This window comes from Myodes glareolus, chromosome 21, assembly GCF_982192425.1.
Source record: "Myodes glareolus chromosome 21, mMyoGla1.1, whole genome shotgun sequence".
NCBI lineage: Eukaryota > Metazoa > Chordata > Mammalia > Rodentia > Cricetidae > Myodes > Myodes glareolus.
The window spans coordinates 16,699,079-16,715,505 of record NC_142046.1 but is presented as its reverse complement, the minus strand read 5'-3'; the positions used below and the strand labels follow the sequence as shown (position 1 = coordinate 16,715,505).

At 51.5% G+C, this 16,427-nt stretch overlaps 2 protein-coding genes across 5 annotated transcripts in view; one reads left to right on the top strand and one right to left on the bottom strand.

Annotated features, from left to right (window-relative positions):
- Positions 1–5,878, top strand: part of Ddx31 (DEAD-box helicase 31) — a 70,827-nt gene extending 64,949 nt beyond the window's left edge. For 3 of the 4 annotated variants that reach the window (XM_087899802.1, XM_087899801.1, XM_087899800.1), the window contains one exon: positions 4,881–5,878. In XM_087899802.1, the coding sequence (XP_087755928.1) occupies positions 4,881–5,137 (257 nt within the window). In that variant the 3' untranslated portion in view covers positions 5,138–5,878. The remainder of the gene's footprint in view (positions 1–4,880) is intronic. The other variant, XM_087899804.1, reaches the window with a different exon arrangement.
- Positions 5,879–9,735: 3,857 nt separating this feature from the next.
- On the bottom strand, positions 9,736–15,724 carry Barhl1 (BarH like homeobox 1). Its single transcript, XM_048432281.2, has 3 exons — positions 15,243–15,724; positions 11,383–11,605; positions 9,736–10,030 (listed from the first exon to the last, which is right to left on the bottom strand). Exons 1-3 carry the CDS (start codon positions 15,706–15,708, stop codon positions 9,736–9,738), a joined length of 984 nt encoding a protein of 327 aa, XP_048288238.2. The 5' UTR covers positions 15,709–15,724.
- Between the last annotated feature and the right edge of the window lie 703 nt (positions 15,725–16,427).

Genomic DNA, 16,427 nt, shown 5'->3' with positions numbered 1-16,427 from the left:
TCTGCTACCTACTCCTCTGTGTGGCCACCTGGGCTCAGTAAGCTCGGAGCTCTTACTTACTTCAGAGTCACCAAGTAGGACCTCTCTCCTTTCCACATGGTGCATTAGTCCTAGGATAAGGAGACATTTGCCAGTTTCCCCCAGTTGACACTCATAACATTGTGCCTGCCCCTAACCAAGGACTCCAAGTTCTGTTCCGTTCCTCAGTAACCTTATTTTTTGAGTAATGTCAAATGTTCATTTGCCTTAGTTAGATTTCTATTCCTGTGATAAATGCTGTGATCAAAAGCTCACAGTTTGTAGTCCATCTCTAAGGGCTGTCAGAACAGGAGTTAAAGACAGGAATCTAGGGTCAGGAAGTGAGGCAGAAACTACGAAGGAGTGCTGCTTGCTTCTCATGACTTGCTCAGCCTGCTTTCTCATACCACCCAGGGCCGCCTGCCTAGGTGACACCAACCACAGTGGGCTGGGCCTTCCCACATCAACTTGGGTGGCTGTCTTGCTGGCCAACAAACATCTCTGCCCGAACAGTCCAAAGCTAGGCCCAGATATGTCACCTTTCCTTCCTATCAGGCTGGATATTAGTTGGTGTGCTCCCCTTCAGGAGGCAAGGGGGTCCTCCCACACTGGCTGCTGCTTCACCTGTGTTTCATGCTCTCCTAAGGAAAGTTGCTCGCTTATCTTTCTGTCATCTGAAAGCCAACAGAACCCTTGATGATATACTGCCATTTCCTCCTCAATTTAGCCATGCACAGTGGAGAAACTTGCAGTCAGCTTGAGGTCACCTGAGGTCATCACTGCCTGCTGAATTGTATACTTACACTCAGGATCTTTCAGATTAGAAAGCTGTTGGAAAGAAGAATTGGTCCTTTGAGTTATCTTAATTACAGTGCAGTAGAAGAAGGCTTGAGAGGCTACCTAAGACCAGAAAGCAGTGAAGTTTTCATAAGTAGAAAATCAAATACTTTGAGGTTTGAACATAGGACAAATTACAGTTTGTTTCCTGTAACAAATGAAAAGATACCCATTTTAAAAACTAGGAAGTAGAAACAAGTTACTAAAAAAAAAAAAAAACTCAGTCTAAGATAAGCTTGGACTATTGAGTGTTATGGGTGACTCTTGGGAAGAAATAGTTGCATTCACGCCTTCAGGCAACAGAAAACCAAGGTGGAGTTCTTAAAAGACTGCTGTGCATGGCCCTAAAGCTATTTAAAAAATAATAATGATAAGACTAATAACAACAGGGGCTGGAGAGATGGCTCAGAGGTTAAGAGCACTGACTGTTCTTCCAGAGGTCCTGAGTTCAATTCCCAGCAACCACATGGTGGCTCACAACCATCTGATGCCCTCTTCTGTCATGCAGGCAGACATGGAAGAATGTAGTATACATAATAAATAAATAAATATTTAAAAAAAAGAATAATAACAACAGGGGCTGGAGAGATGGCTCAGCGGTTAAGAGCACTGACTGCTCTTCCAGAGGTCCTGAGTTCAATTCCCAGCAACCACATGGTGGCTCACAACCATCTGTAGTAAGATCTGGTGTCCTCTTCTGGCCTGCAGAACACTGTATACATAATGAATAAATAAATCTTTTAAAAAAATAACAAAATAGTAATAGATTTAGAACATCTTTTCTTGTCGTGAGCCAGGCATGGTGGTGCACTTCTTTAATCCCAGCACTCACATCCCAGCACTCACGAGGCAGAAGTAGGTGGATCTCTATACGTTCAAGGCCACCCTGGTCTATAGAGTGATTTTTTTAAAAAATATTTATTTATTTATTATTTATTATGTATACTGTGTTCTGTTTGCATGTATGTCTGCTGGACAGAAGGGAACACCAGCTCTCATTACAGATGGTTGTGAGCCACCGTGTGGTTGCTGGGATTTGAACTCAGGACCTCTGGAAGAGCAGTCAGTGCTCTTAACCGCTGAGCCATCTCTCCAGCCCTATAGAGTAATTTTCAGGACAACCAGAGTTCTGTTACACAAAGAAACCCTGTTTCTCAAAAAAATGAATGAGTGAGTGAGTGAAAATAGTAAAACCTGTCCTGCAAAAGAATGCTGTGAGCAGAGCCCTGGGCTGAGTTGCTTTGTCTAGGAAAGTGCCTGTTGAGTTTGCAGTCCTCCAGGGATCCAGTGGGGTGATTACTAGTTAGGTTGACTGCCTTACTAGCAGTAAGTGGCATCTGCCTGGTCTGCTGAGTAATCCAGCCTGGAGAATAGGGTCTTCAGCCTTCACTGTGAGGGAGTTCCCTTCAGTTAGATAAACTGATCTGTTGCTTGGTAACCACAAGATTTCTACAGGATGATCAGGAAGCCCGAGTCAGAGGCTCCAGGTATTTGGAGGACGAGAAAGTTGGCAGGATTCTAGGAGAATGGCAGCTTGTCAGAAGGCATGAATGCCGTTTGCATGCTTGGATTTAGAGGGGTCCACCTTCCCATCTGTACCGTACCATCTCTGCTATGGGTCTAAGAAGAAAGGAGGAAATTGGGAGCTGACTGTGAGAGAAGGGCATCTTGTTGGCATGGCTTTTGTGACAGCAGTGAGGCTACCTATGAGTAGCCTGGGTCGGAATGTGTAGGTCCCTGCTTGTTTGCTGCATGAGTGGGCTGCTGGGTTTGCATGAAGTGGCTGGGGAGTGTGACAATGATATATGAAGGTGAACAGGACAACCTCTGCCTATTAAGCATACACTGCCACTGAGCCACCCCAACCCTGAGGCACGCTTTCTAGAGTAGGTCTAGCAGTGTGGCCCCAGAGCTTACCCCCTACTGCCCCACCCAGCTCTCTACCTGTGAACAGACTTGTGTTCTGGGGCACTTACTGTCTATGGAGGTGTCTGCATTGGGCAGCTGAAGACATGGGTATGGTACTCTGAGCTGCTTCCCACAAGTTGCACTCACTCTGTAGGTAGTTCATATATCAGACACCAGATGAGACTCTGGTTACTATTGTCTACAATGACGGCAGGAGCAAGTACTTTTGCTGGGGAGAATATTTTGACTGAAATTTTTCATATCTTGAAACTCAAGTTGTTACATTTAAAATTATACGCATTGTGAGCACCTACTTCAAACAAGAGGGAAGAAAAGGCATCCGTTCCTGTCAGAACCTTTTGCTCTGTCTGTCATGTAACCTGACTAAAAATAAACTGCTAGTACAGGAAGTTGCAGCCTTTGCTGTGGAGCAAGTCAGTGTCCAACCATCACAGCCTGTCTACATGCGCAGGCGTGGAAGCTCAGACCTGGCCAGGGGCATGGCAGTCCATCTGAGAAGTCCAGGGCCAACTGTACTGCTCCTAAGGGAGTGGAAGGGGCACTGTAAGTAGAACCTGCTTCTACCCCAAGTAGACCTGGCAGCAGTTTTCAGTCTGTAGACCTCAGTTTCCCTGTATAGCTCTGATCATGATCTCCACAATAGTATCTGGCTGGGGCTACTTACCTATGTCTGCCAGCTACATGACCTTAACAAGTTCTCACCCTCCAGTCCATGGTGCTTACTTGAGGATAACACGAATTCACGAATGCAGGGACTGTTTCCCTGTGTGATACTAGTGGTCTTGAGTCCTGCCCCAACACACTTAAATGAATAAACTTTCAGCCCTAAATATCATTGCTAACATACCCTTCCCTCAAATATTTTACTCTGGCAAGGTTGACTCTTCCTCTTGCTAGAACAAGAGTGGCGGGGGGGGGGGGGGGAGGGAGCTGGAGAGATGGCTCAGCGGTTTAAGAGCATTGGCTGTTCTTCCAGAGAACCTGGGTTCAGTTCCCAGCACCCACATGGCAGCTCACAGCTGTCTATAATTCTAGTTCTAGGGGATCCAATACCCTCACATAGAGTATATACAGGCGAAACACCAGTGTACATGAACGAAAGGAAGACAGGGAGGGGGGGAGGAAGGAAGGAAGGAAACTGGATCTTATCACTGCGGCCCTGTGCTCTGGTTGGGATTATAAATATCTTTACCTTCATTATGGTGGGATCTTCAACCTTCCTACTAAAGCTAATAGCAAGCACAGTATAGCTGTGTCTAATTCTTGGATTTTAAAGGACTTCTGTTTATTGTGTCTAGTCTCTGACTAACCACACAACATGCTGTCAAGTCAGAGAGCAGCCAGTTGCTTTTCTTGAGCTCCTTACATTGAGTTCCTGAGTCAGTCATGTGGGATGCTACAGAAAAAGCCAGTATGAACTTATTGGTCATTGCTTCTGAGTTTTATTCTTAGGATTCCATTCTCACTCGTCAGTGTATGGTTGAATTCTACAAGTTTCTTCTGATCAAGTAGTGGGGTCAAGACAAAGAATGCCCTCCTTCTGGCCCCAGGTCTGCAGTGCTATGCTCTGGTGGCAGTTGGGCTTGGGATTTGCAGGATCAGGGTGTTTTCTGCTCTCTAGTGAGTGCTGGGGAGTCTGCATAGATACCCTGCCTTCAAGACCTATCTAGCAAGGCACTGTGCCTACAGTCTGCTAGACCCCAAGGGTTCATCCCTAAGGCCCTGCACATGGAAGCTTTTCAGCTAACTACATTGCACTGTGGGCGTTCCCATCCACAGCAAACTGCTGTCTCGTGCACCTCATTTGCCATCAGAGTGTGAGAGTGTGTACGTTTCTTCCCCCCACCCCATGAAAACAACACAGAACAAAGCCTCACTTTTAAAAATGCCATGGTATTTTGCCACCGTTATGAAAATCTGTCAGCACCGTATCTAATCTTCTGGTGCATAGAATATCAAAACAAGTGCTACTGAAGAGATTGCTCTTCTGCTAATACAAAAATGTCAGCCTCCTGGCCTCATAGCCAGCTGCTGTCAGCCTCTCTCCAAATGGGGAAGACAGACACTAAAGCCTTGCTCTCTGCTTCTGTCCTCAGGCCTGACCCTCGGAGGAAAAGCCAGAGAAAGCGCCGCCTTGTGCTCGCTGAAGTCCTGCACTCAGAATACTCGAGTGGACTGGAGGCCGGTGGCACGAAGGGTGGAAAGCAAGGCAAACAGTGGGGCTTTCAGGTGGCACCCCACAAGCCTGGGCCATGGAGAGAATGAAGCTGCTCCTGCGTGCAGAAGGGTCATCACCAGCCAGCAAACTTCTTTTAGTTGTTTTTCATCTCCCTACAGGACCAGGTCAGGGTAGATTGACAGACCCCGTGTCTTTAGATTGGTATCCTGTTCTTATCAGTGATGCTTCCTGTACCTTTTCCTGAACACAGACCTTCCCCTGTTGGAGGAGGAGCCCTGATGGAAACCAGCAGACAGGGACCAGTACTAGAGGGTCGCCTGCCTTTGCTCAGACCTCTTGCAAGACTGCACAGGGACAACAAAGCATCATGTGTATGCCTGGAAGAGTATGGCTCCTGGTAGGCTTGTCGGATGAAGCTGCCACAAGTGTATGCATGAGTGTTGTAAGATGGAATGTTAAAAACTGGAATTGAACTTGTACAAAAGGATAACGTATTTGTTGAATAGCTGTTTTCTTAGTGTCCCCATGCTCTGTCAGGAAGGGCCGAGAGAACTTTTTGCTTTGGATCAAAAACCCAAATGTGTTGGCAGCGGCACTGCTTTCTTCCGTAAACACGATGTAGCCCCATGTGCATTGTCCCTTTCATGTCCACAGAAGACTCGCTGTCTCTGGGCTAATTGACTTACTGTTGCCTTTTTATTATTTGCCTTTGAAGTCAAAAGCCACCAGCACCCGAGCTTGCCTTTTCCCACCAGAGCCTGTCTTCTCTTCAGGGTCTGAGGTCTTTGTGTTGTGACCTAGACCCAGAACCCCCACATGCCATTGTGTTTCTGGAAGCTTTGAAAGGACCCCTGGAGTGTATTGATTTCCCAATAAATGTAAGATTTGGACATTACAGAGAACTCAGGAGAGAAAGGGTTAAAGCGCAGCGTGCTCTGTTCGGACACCATTCTGGGCTTGCTTTCCTTGGGGTTTCTGTGTGCCCAGCCCTGCTAGACCCTCTGAAGCCCTAGGGCAAGTGTTGTACCACTTTGCCCCTCTCCTGAGACTGGCAGGGTGGAGGCTGTTGCAGGAAGATCAGTTAACACCCACACTGCATCCTTGCCAAGACTGGCAGTCACAGACCCAGGGCCTGCCTGTTGGTGACATTTGTAAGGTCCTCTGAAACTGCAGCAGGTGTGGAGCTGACTGGACAAATCAGCCACCTTTCTTTGGATTTACAATGGCTCACTTGCTTTGCTGGGAAATGAGGGATCAGACTATGAAGAGTCAACCAACTGTGTGAAAACAGGATTAGTGCCTGTAATCAGGGATGGCTACGCAAAAGCAAAAACCTGTGACTGCCTCCCAGCAACAGGCCCCTAAGCTCAGCTGCAAGGCCGAGAGGTGTGCAGGGCCTTACAGAAGTTACAGTGATTCTGATCCCTAAGTTGAAATTTACACTTGTAGTTTTCTAACTTGCAAGGCTGTCTTGTCAGAGATGGTGGTGGACATGCTGCTCAGGTAACACAGTACGCAGTCATCAGGAAATAGACTCGGCACATTTAGGGTTAATGTTCTCTAAATTTAAACAACCTTAAAATGAATCTCTTATGGATCTTTATAGGATGTACATCCCAGGTATCAGTTGTACACAATGTCAGCCTGATTCCAGTGTACATAGTCTGATTTTGTGTGTATTTTTAATCATACCTTTTTCTAAGGTCCCAGACTTGGCATTTTTCTCACATCAGCCTGGTTACCATATTAAAGTCTCAGGAGATTCAGACAGCAAATGGAGTGCTGTCGCTGTAGAGTGCTTGTTTTGGGATCCAAAGCCTTCCCCATTTGCAGCCCAGCTGCTGTCCATCTTGTGAAGAGCCACCACTGGAGGGCAGGGAGCCCTTGAGCAGCTGTCTGCAGTGGGACATCACGGGTGTCCTCCACTCCCACAGAAGCAGGGCCAAACAGAGCCCAGCCGAGGACAGTTCTGATCGCAGAGGGCTGCTTTGATTTCTCTCCTCCCTGGGACATAAAAGAAGAGGTGGGCGGGGGGGGGGGGGTGCCTCGCGGTACAAGTGATTCTAAGCTGCAAGTGGCTGGGTCCAGCACTTCACACAGCCTGCAGAAGCCACTCCCAGAGATGGAAACTTCAGGCCTCTCCAGTGACAAGTTTCCCTGAGTGAGAGTGATTAACAACAGGCTTTTCCAGTTTGCCTCCATGACCGTCAAACTTTCTCGCTCTGCTAGACCGTACAAAAATACAGAGCCAGGTTGTCAGGGTAGTGCCCCCAATAAAACAAAACAACAACAAAAAACCACTCAGGTTCCAGAAGCCACGTAGCTGAGGGCTAGCTGAAAAAGCTAACCTCAAACTTGGTTGTCCCCGCCATTAGGAGTCCAGATTTAGAAGGGAGAATGTATTTCAGGACCTGCCTATTGTTTGGTCCACTGGGGGTCTCTCACGGTCATTCTTTTTTTCTGTTTTAAATGAGGGCACCCAGCCCCTGGGTTCGGAACAGAGAAGCCAATTTAGCCTTCTAAATGGATGGGAAGCGCAAGCCCACCTCACTGCAGAGGTTGTGGAGTTATTATTACAGATGGGATGTGCAGGACAATTTAAAATATTGTAATTATAAACTTGTAGGGAAGCCTTGTTCTTCATTAATGTAAGATATGAAATCGCCTCTGCGGTACAAGGACAATTACATAGTCAGAATGTGTCTGCGGTTTACACTGCACTGTGTAAATGTAAGGGTGGCTGCTCTAGCCTGCCTCCTCCACTCTCACAAAATGAAAAGCACACCAGCGCAAGTTGTCCTTTGATAGATTTTTAATATGATTTTAAAGAGTTTTGTTTGGTCTCATTCTTATTCAATGAGATTAATTTAAAGCACTTATCCCCTGGGTTTAAGTCAATCCGTGTAGGATTTGGGCAGGGTTTGTTGCTTGGGGGGTTTGTTTGCAGGAGGCTATGAGAGACTTCTTTCCCACTTCATTAACCCTGAGTTGGGGACAGTCCCCCCTCACACCCCACCACAGCCAGATCGAGGGATTTACTAACCCGCATTCACATGCAAAAGAACTTGAAAGCCGAGGGGCTCCTTGACTTAATTAGCTGCTGTGCATTTTGCAAAATTAGAATAATACCCCCACCATCCCATAAAAGAAAAGCTGGGGTGTGAGGATGCTGGGGGTGGGGAGGAAACAGTAGCCGAACTAGTAGTTGAGGGCGGGGGCTTTCTGAATACGCCCCTCCCTCCATTGCCAGGTTCTTTCCCCAACAGTTGGACCAGAAATGCTGGGAGGGTCCTTTGCTTGCAAGCATCCAAACTCCCCGGCATTTCTTTCTTACACTACATTTCCTTCTAAGTCAGTGTGCTGCAGGTGGTGTGGGGGAGGGTAGCACCTGCGCCCACATCCTGGGAGACCGAAGGTGTCAGGAGGTGACCTTGGCCCTTTGAACGTGATCTGGAGTCTGACTCAAAGGCGGGTGGTGCGATCTGCCCCCTACCCCGCCTCTATTTCTCCCAGGGTTAGGGCGCGCGGGGAGGGCGGGGAGTAGAGGATGGAGAGCAAAGGGTTGCTCGACGTGGCGTCAATCTCGCGAAGGCCCTTGGGGTCCTACCAGGCATAAGAGACTAGGAGCTGCGGGTAGCCAGAGCGGAGGGCGCCGGGCCGAGGAGGGTGGGGCAACGAGGAGCAGCCTCGGAGTCCATCTGTCTGCCCCGCGCCCGCAGGGCCGGTCACCAGCTGCCGGCGCCCCGGTCTGAGCCAGATGAGTCGGCTCAGTGAGTGCTTCGTGGCCTGACACGCAGCAGAGGGAGGCCAGGCGCTGGCCTCGCCCGTGGTCCCCATGTGAAAGCGGAACGAATCAGATGGGGAGGCCGAGAGCTACAGACACGCCTCGATGTGGAAACGGGGAGACCTCTGGAAGTCCAGCCAGGGTCTCCTGCGCGTGACCACGGCACTCAAGAACCAGGGAACAGGGCAAGGGGGAGAGAAAACTTTACGTTTTTGCGAATAGAAGGAAATGTAGTGTAAGATGCTGAAGTTTCTTATGAAGGATGGGGGAACCAACGGAAAGTAGCGCGGACAGGCGCCTGGTCATTTGTAAGAAGTTTATTTCCACATTTAAAAAAGAGAACCCAAGAGGCCTGGCTGCCCCGGGACCTGGGTGGAAGGAAGGGGAGCTGGGGGCCCGGATGCATGGGCAAGCCCTCTCGGCCCCTTCCTGCCCCACCCGGGGCGAGGAGGGCACAGGCCACAGACTCACTGATTCACGGACACTGTTACGGGCTCATGGGTCACGAATAAATAACTTCATATACACTTTGCACACTGTACAGCTCTGCCGCCAGCCTGGGACTCAAGGAAAATAAAGGAGTTGGGAGGGTAGCGCCGTACAGCACTCCCACCCAGTCTCACAGAGGTGCGGGAAGAAGGGTGGACCCAAGGCTGGGACACGGGAAAGAGCCAGTCGCCTGCGTCCCCCTTACCTGCTGCACAGAGGACAGGGGGTACTTAGGGAAGCTCGCAGGGACTTGGGGTTGGGTGGGAGGTAGGCAGGGGCGCGTTTGTACATCTGGCAAGTGAAAGTGACTCTGGGGGTGGAGAAGCCAGGAGAGAGGACGCAGCTGGGGGAGGGGTAGCCTCAGTGAAGTTATCCCCGTGGGAGACACTGGGTTGCGGCACCGTGGGGAGCCGGGCTGTCCTGCCCCGGGGCGACGGTACGGACCCGCGCCCAGCCTGAGCTGGGGGTCCCGGAGCACGGATTGGGGCGAGAGGACGCCTCACCGAGGCTGCGCGGCGCGCGGGAGGACGCCGGGCAGCGGGGGCAGCGGCGGGGGCGGCTCGCTGGCGCCCTGGAGTCCGTGGATGAGGATACGGGGCACCAGAGGTCTCTGGAGGGCAGGCGGAGGCGCGCTGGGGCCGCGGTACAGGTAGAGCGCGGCACCCGGGTCCAGGTTCGAAACGAGGCTCTGTGGGTAGAAATAAGGCGACGGGAACATTCTCTGAAGCGCCGAGTAATTGCCTGCCTCCGCCAGCAGCTCCAGCCCCACGGCCGTTTGTCGCTTCCATTTAGTCCTGGGAAAGGAAATCAAGGCAGAGGAAGGGGTCAGAATTAGGACACTCCACAACCCTTGCTCCTTCCTAGTGATTGGCACAGAGAGCCACAGGGTGTCCAACAGGGAGCATATTAATTTGCTAATAAACAATAGAGTGCCCAGGTCAAATGCATCGTGCATCATTTCCCCTTCCACTGGCTTTCCGTGACTGTTGTCCCCATTTTACAGGTTAAAACCTTGAGGTGTGGGACAGTTTTCATGATGGTCTGCAAGTAGCAGGCAGATCCCTGCTCCTAGTCAGATTGCCTGACTTCAAAGTGCATATACAAACTTACAGATGAGGTACCCTCGGGATATGCTTCCCCTGGGAAGGCCTAATGAAACTGGAGCGACAGACAGGGTGGTAGAGCTGACTACGGGGTAGCCAACTCCCAGCTCAGGGGGGTAGCTCCAGAGGCCCAGGGGACTCCAAGCAGAAATTTCTCTGGAGGAATGCGCACTTTCTCTCTCAGCTCTGCCTACACTCAGGCCACCTAGGTTTGGGGCTAGCTAGTCCCAAATCCCTCTGGCCCAGAAGTTGGGAGGCCTAGGGCAAGTGAAGAAGTCAGCAGTGAGTGCAGAAGACCTCTGCACTCACCTGGGGTGAGGTTGGGCGTGCCTGCCTGGGTTCCAGAAGGTGGGCTCAGTCACACTAGCCCCCTTCCCCTCCCTGAATAATTCCTCGTCGTCATAATTGTGTAATTACTGCAACGAGCCTTAATTATTGATGCCTGAAGCCGTAATCGGTATTTATTATTAATGGAGCTGTGTGTTCTGAGGCTTGTTTATGGAAAGCACCATTCCTGCCTCTGCTAAGTGTGTGGGAGAGCGTGTCACCATTCAGACTGACATGTCGGTGCACGTGTGTCTTACCAGTGTATTTAAGTCCTGTGAATGTCCAAGAAGGAGATTAAGAAGCAGGTTCAAGACCAGTGCCCTAATATCCATTTCCCAGTCTCTCTCACCCAGCTCCTCTTGACTGTAAATGCTAGGAGGCCACTGGCCCCTACTACAACAACCTCAGGACCTCTCTGCTTTCTGGACACTTGGCTGCCACTCTTCCCTAGAAAAGAACTCAGAGGCCTCAAAGCCTAGGCTCAGCCTGGTTCCTTGGGGACATGGGCTGGGGTGGAGCAAGGCTCAAATCTCTATTAACCTCGGTGCCGGTTCACCTGTCTTGGATGCCAGTCTAGTGTCCTTTCTGCCCCTCTCTGTGGGACTTAGGGCAAGGTCTTTTCTCAGAGCCTCAGTTTCCCTACTTTGACGGAATGGGAGAGACCTAAGGCTCCAGAAGAAGACCCCTACAAACCCCACCCTGCAGCAAAACCTCACCTGCGGTTCTGGTACCAGGTCTTGACCTGTGTATCAGTGAGGTTGAGCGAGGCAGCCAGCTCCATGCGGTCTTGAACACTCAGGTATTTCTGCCGCTCGAAGCTTCGCTCCAGCTGCGCCAGCTGATGGTCGGTGAAGGCGGTGCGCGCTTTTCGTGGCTTTTTCAGGCGCACAGGGGGACTGTCCCTAGAGCTGGAGATCTCGCGGTCGCCCTCCTCCTTCACTGCGGAGACACAGAGGTCACGTCAGGGATCGGTAGTGCTTGCGCCCTCGCGTCCCACTCCCCACTCGACAAGCCGCAGACCTCTGGGGTCCCAAAGTATTAAACTCACAGGGACGCCATCGGTGCCAGGACTACCTGCCCTCAGAAGAAGGGTGTGAACAGTGAGTGAGGAGGAAATGGTGTTAGGAAGTGCCCAGGGGCAGAGCCGCTGGCAGCTCGCAGAAGAAACTCAACCTCTCCCCCAATCTCTCTCTCTCTCTCTCTCTCTCTCTCTCTCTCTCTCTCTCTCTCTCTCTCTCTCTCTCACACACACACACACACACACACACACACACACACACACACTGGGAAAGAGAAAGCCAGCCTCCGAGTAGACGGGCCTAGTCTGACACCGACCGAGAAAGAGTTTGGGTGGTGGGCTCTGCATTTGGGCGCAAAACCCGCATGGAGAAACAAAACCCTGTTCGCTCCTCAGCACCCCATAGTCCTGAAGAGCAGACAACTGTGCTCATGCCTCACCGATCCCGGTTTGGCCAGGAATCTGTAACAATTAATTCCGAGGCCACTCCGAACTATGCGGGTGGAAGGCAGGCAGGGTGCGGGCATCTGCGAGCACCAAACGCTGGGAGACATATTCATCGTCCCTAGGCACGAAGGGCTGCGTGTATCACAGAGGTCGGGGCTTGGGCTTCGTTGTGCCCGCTGTGGCTCCCACCCCACCGGCGTAACGATCCTGTGGACAGCCCTCCGTCAGGCAAATGGACATCTATTCCCCGCTCCTGAGGTCCACCGTGGACCGGAGAGAGCTGGATTAGTTCATTTTCCCCTACTTTCGTTGGGGGTTGACTTAACAGAAAACTCATTTAATCGAAAGAGTCCATCGCCGGCTCTTAAGGTGAGATTGGAAGGGAATAGTCGACTTCTTCCAAAATGACCCTTTGGGCTGGGGCTCCCGCCCACCTATCCCTGCTTTCTTTATATTCTTTTATAGGGAGTTTCATTGTGCCTGGCGTTTGCCGTGACAGGGTTCAGCTGAATGGGAGGTGATTTCTCTCTGTGGGAAACAATAATCCGGTTAATTGAGCCACTGGGGAGGAGGTTTTTCAGCCGGAAAGGCCGTGCTTCCCGGCAGGGAGGGAGCCTGCAGCCCCAGCTCCCCGGCACCGGCAGCGGAGTCCTGGAATAACTCTGTCCCAGCCAGCCTTCAGCCTTCTGCCGCTGCTGGGAGGCTTCAGAACCCTCGGGGATAAAGATGACTTCTCTCCCCAGAAAGCCTAAAGTGTATCCTTGTTTCAAACCTCAAACTTGATATTGCCGAAATCTTACTTTACCCCCTAATTACTTGGACAACTTATAACAATCCCTCATTCTGGTGGGTTGACCAACCACTTGTTTTTGTTTGTTTGTTTGTTTGTTTTGTTTGTTTGTTTGTTGCTTCGTTTGACTTTGGTCCTTTCTGGCTCTGCCGGAGCCTTTAGGACTCACCTAGTTCAGTCTGATTTTGTCTACCTTGTGTCCATTTCTCAGACTTTGACCTGAATCCCATCAGTCTAGAGCCGAAGGGCTAGAGACCCTTCCTGTGTGGACCTGGGCTCCAGCCAGTTTACTGTTGCTACCTGCCTTACCTCAAGCCCCGTTCCAACTTCAGTAAATAACTGTTTAAGAAACCTTCATGCCAGAAACTTGTGATGAGACTGGCCTGTCCCCCACCGCTGCCTCATTTTGTCCTTGGCATATTCTGTGACTTGGCGGCGAATTCCTGGTTCCTGTGTCTGTCTCTCAGACCAGCTTCCCAACTCTGCTAAAGTCACCCCTGTTTGAAGAATGTGCTCGGCACCACTTTGCTCTGCCTGTGCGGACCCCCCACCCCCCTTCACTTCAGAATGTTTAAAGTACAAAAGCAACAGCCGGTGCCTAGAGGTGGCTGGAACTTTCTGCAGCATCCTGCGCTCCAAAGCTGTTTAAGTGATACGTAGACAGCCGGCTCTCGGCTCCCTCGTCATCTCCCTGCTCAGATATCATCAGGGACAGGAGAAGAAAATTGATATTCCAATTATCTTAAACGAAATGGAATCTCTCCTCAAAATCCTGCTTAGGGGCAAAAACATAAAAGGAGGCAGCTGTTCGTAAAGGCAGGGCTGGACCCGATTGCTCTTCGTTCTGACCATGAAGCTAGGTAGAGATGGTTGCGAATTGTAAGGAATAACACACACACACACACACACACACACACACACACACAATGTGACACATTATATCTGCCTTTCACTCACACACCTTTTTTCAAGGTGAGTTCTCTTTGCTGCTCTAAACAGGTAGGGGTGGGGGGTGTACTGGGACCGAGTTTCCCAGAGGCCTCTAGACCTCTTTCTTAGCTCTGTGGTTGAAGCTGTGACCTTTCTAGAGATGATGGGTCCATGACCTGCTTGAAGGAGGCCTAGCCATTTCCACTGGGGGAAGAAGAGAGAAGTGAGATGTGGGCTAGGACCCCTGAGGGGTTTCAGTCTGGAGTCCAGGTCGACCCTCAAAGGAATTCTTGGTTGGGAGGAAGAATTAAGTGACCCTAACTAAATAGTTGTGAAATTCAACAAATGGATACCAGGAGATGCGGGCAGCAAGGAAGCTGACTTTATAGCGAAGTATCGGTTCGAGGAAGAGGTTTGGGGAGTTAATAGTTACAAAGCCAGGAGCAGTCTCCACCAGGCCCTAGTTTCCTGCTGGCTGGCAGAGAGCTCCGTCCCCTGCTCCCTGTGACACCCAGGCCCTTTGCCACCTAAAGTCTTCCTGGTCCTAATAGCAGCTAAAGTCAGAGTGGAGCCGAAAGATATAAAACAAAACTAAAGAACGTTTTCTTTTCTCCCTCCCCTCTCTTCTTTTTCTGGTCCTTCCCCCTTTCTTTTTAACACCATCTCGGAGCCTTAGTTAAGACAGAATGAAAAGGGAACCACCACAAAGATTCCCAGAGTGGAAATGGGAGTGACCAGACCTGTCACTCAGGAATCTCTAGGTCTTAAAGACACCCTGGTGGTCACTGAAGTAAGACCCCATTCAGAGAGAGCTTCTGCGTGGATTGTGGGGGGTCCTTTCCCCTCCACCGGACCTCAGAACTCGGTCTAGCCAGCCAGCTGGCCAGGCTGCCTGTTCCTCTTCCAAATTGATCTCTTCATCTACAGGTTCAGGCCTCAGACTACACTCCCCAATGGGTGGGGAGGCCCACTTTCTCCTCTTGTTGGGAAATTCAGATTAAAGGCTAAAAGATTCCTGCTGTAGTTTTCATACCGACAAAACAGTGTCCTCGAAGAAGCTTCGCACTGTTGCACACCTGGTTGAGAGGTTGTGGTCCCAAGTCAGGAACTTAGAAAGTTTGCTTTGTTCCATCTGGCCAGGCTTGCTCTCCCTTACACACACTGTCCCCCTCAGCTTCTCTGGGCCACACACTCTGAACTCTTTGTTGCTCCAGGGCCCAACCTTGTGGCTGACAGAGAGGTCCAGAGATAAGACCAACTCTCAGCCTGGGCCTGGGGGACCCCTGAGGTGACTATGTGCCTGTCCCCAAGTGTGTGCTCTCAAGTTCTAAATGTCACATTTTAGAAACCCCCCCCCACACACACACACAGTTTTCACCTTGTTTTCTTACCTTTGTACTCAGAGTCCGACGAGGCGCTGCTGACACTTTTGTCCAGCTTGTCGCGAAAGTCCTCCCCGGCCTTGGCCGCAAGGCGGCCCCCAGGCTCAGCGGCTGCAGGCTGCCCGCTGCTCGAGTAGGGTGCACAGGCCGCGAGAGGTTTGCAGTCAGCAAGGATGTCCCTGATCAGAAAGGAGGAGGTGACGGTTCGCGACTGGGCTGGGGCTGAAAGCTGCCCCGGCTGCAGGTGAGAGTCCAAACCTGGGCCAGATGCAGCACCGGGCCGCGAGGTACTGGTCTCCAGACAGTCTCTTCCAGGTGAGGCTGGCGAAGAGCAGTCGCTGCTGCTCTCTGAGCGTGGACTCAGCTCCAGGGGTGAACGGCAGTCCCCAAGCAAGGGGTCCCCCTTGGGAAGGGCGGGGCTGCCCGCTCGGTGGGAGAGAATGGAGTCAATCCCAAAGCCATTGGAGCCTTCCATAGCCAAACTGCGACCTGTCCTCCCCAAAAGCTCCCCACCCACCCCCAACCCCAGCCGCCGCTGCCCCTGCCCCTAGCTGCGGGCTGGCATGGGGAAGGCGGGCAGGGAGCCTGTGGGCACCTTGGAAGGAGTTCAGCCTTGGGGGAGCCCGGGAGCTCTGGGCCAACCTCCTCTGCGCATTACATCCAAAAGGGTTCAACGCGTCTTCTGCAGCACCGCACCGAGCAGCCGAGCCGAGGGGGGGTGGTGGTGGGAGTGTCAGGGAGGAATGGGAGGAGGGCGCGTCAAGTTGGGGAGAGCCAAAAGGTAGAAGAACGGCCTGAGGGCCCCTTTGGCACAGAAGAAGTGCGAGGCTGTTGGAATCTGAATCAAGATCGTCTTTTTTAAAAAGCAAAATCCAAACTGCACGTTTGCTCCAGGCAAACGGTAGCCGAGGGTAGGGGTCAGCAGGGCGGATAGCCGGCCGGGGCCGCGCTCCGGGCAGGCGGAACAGAGCGCACCTGGAGGCCTCAGCACCGCGGACAGCGGCTGCGGCCTGCGGATCGGAAAGCTCCACCTGGTCCCGGAGATCCTGCGTGAGCGCTCGGCCCGGCAGGGCCCGTCAGCACCGTGGACAGCGCCCCGCGGCTCCCACTGCAGCTCTCACCTGTCCTCAGCGCTCGCCTTCGGGGCCCCCCCCCACTTCCTTTAAAAAAAAAAATCGAACTTGTGTCACTTTT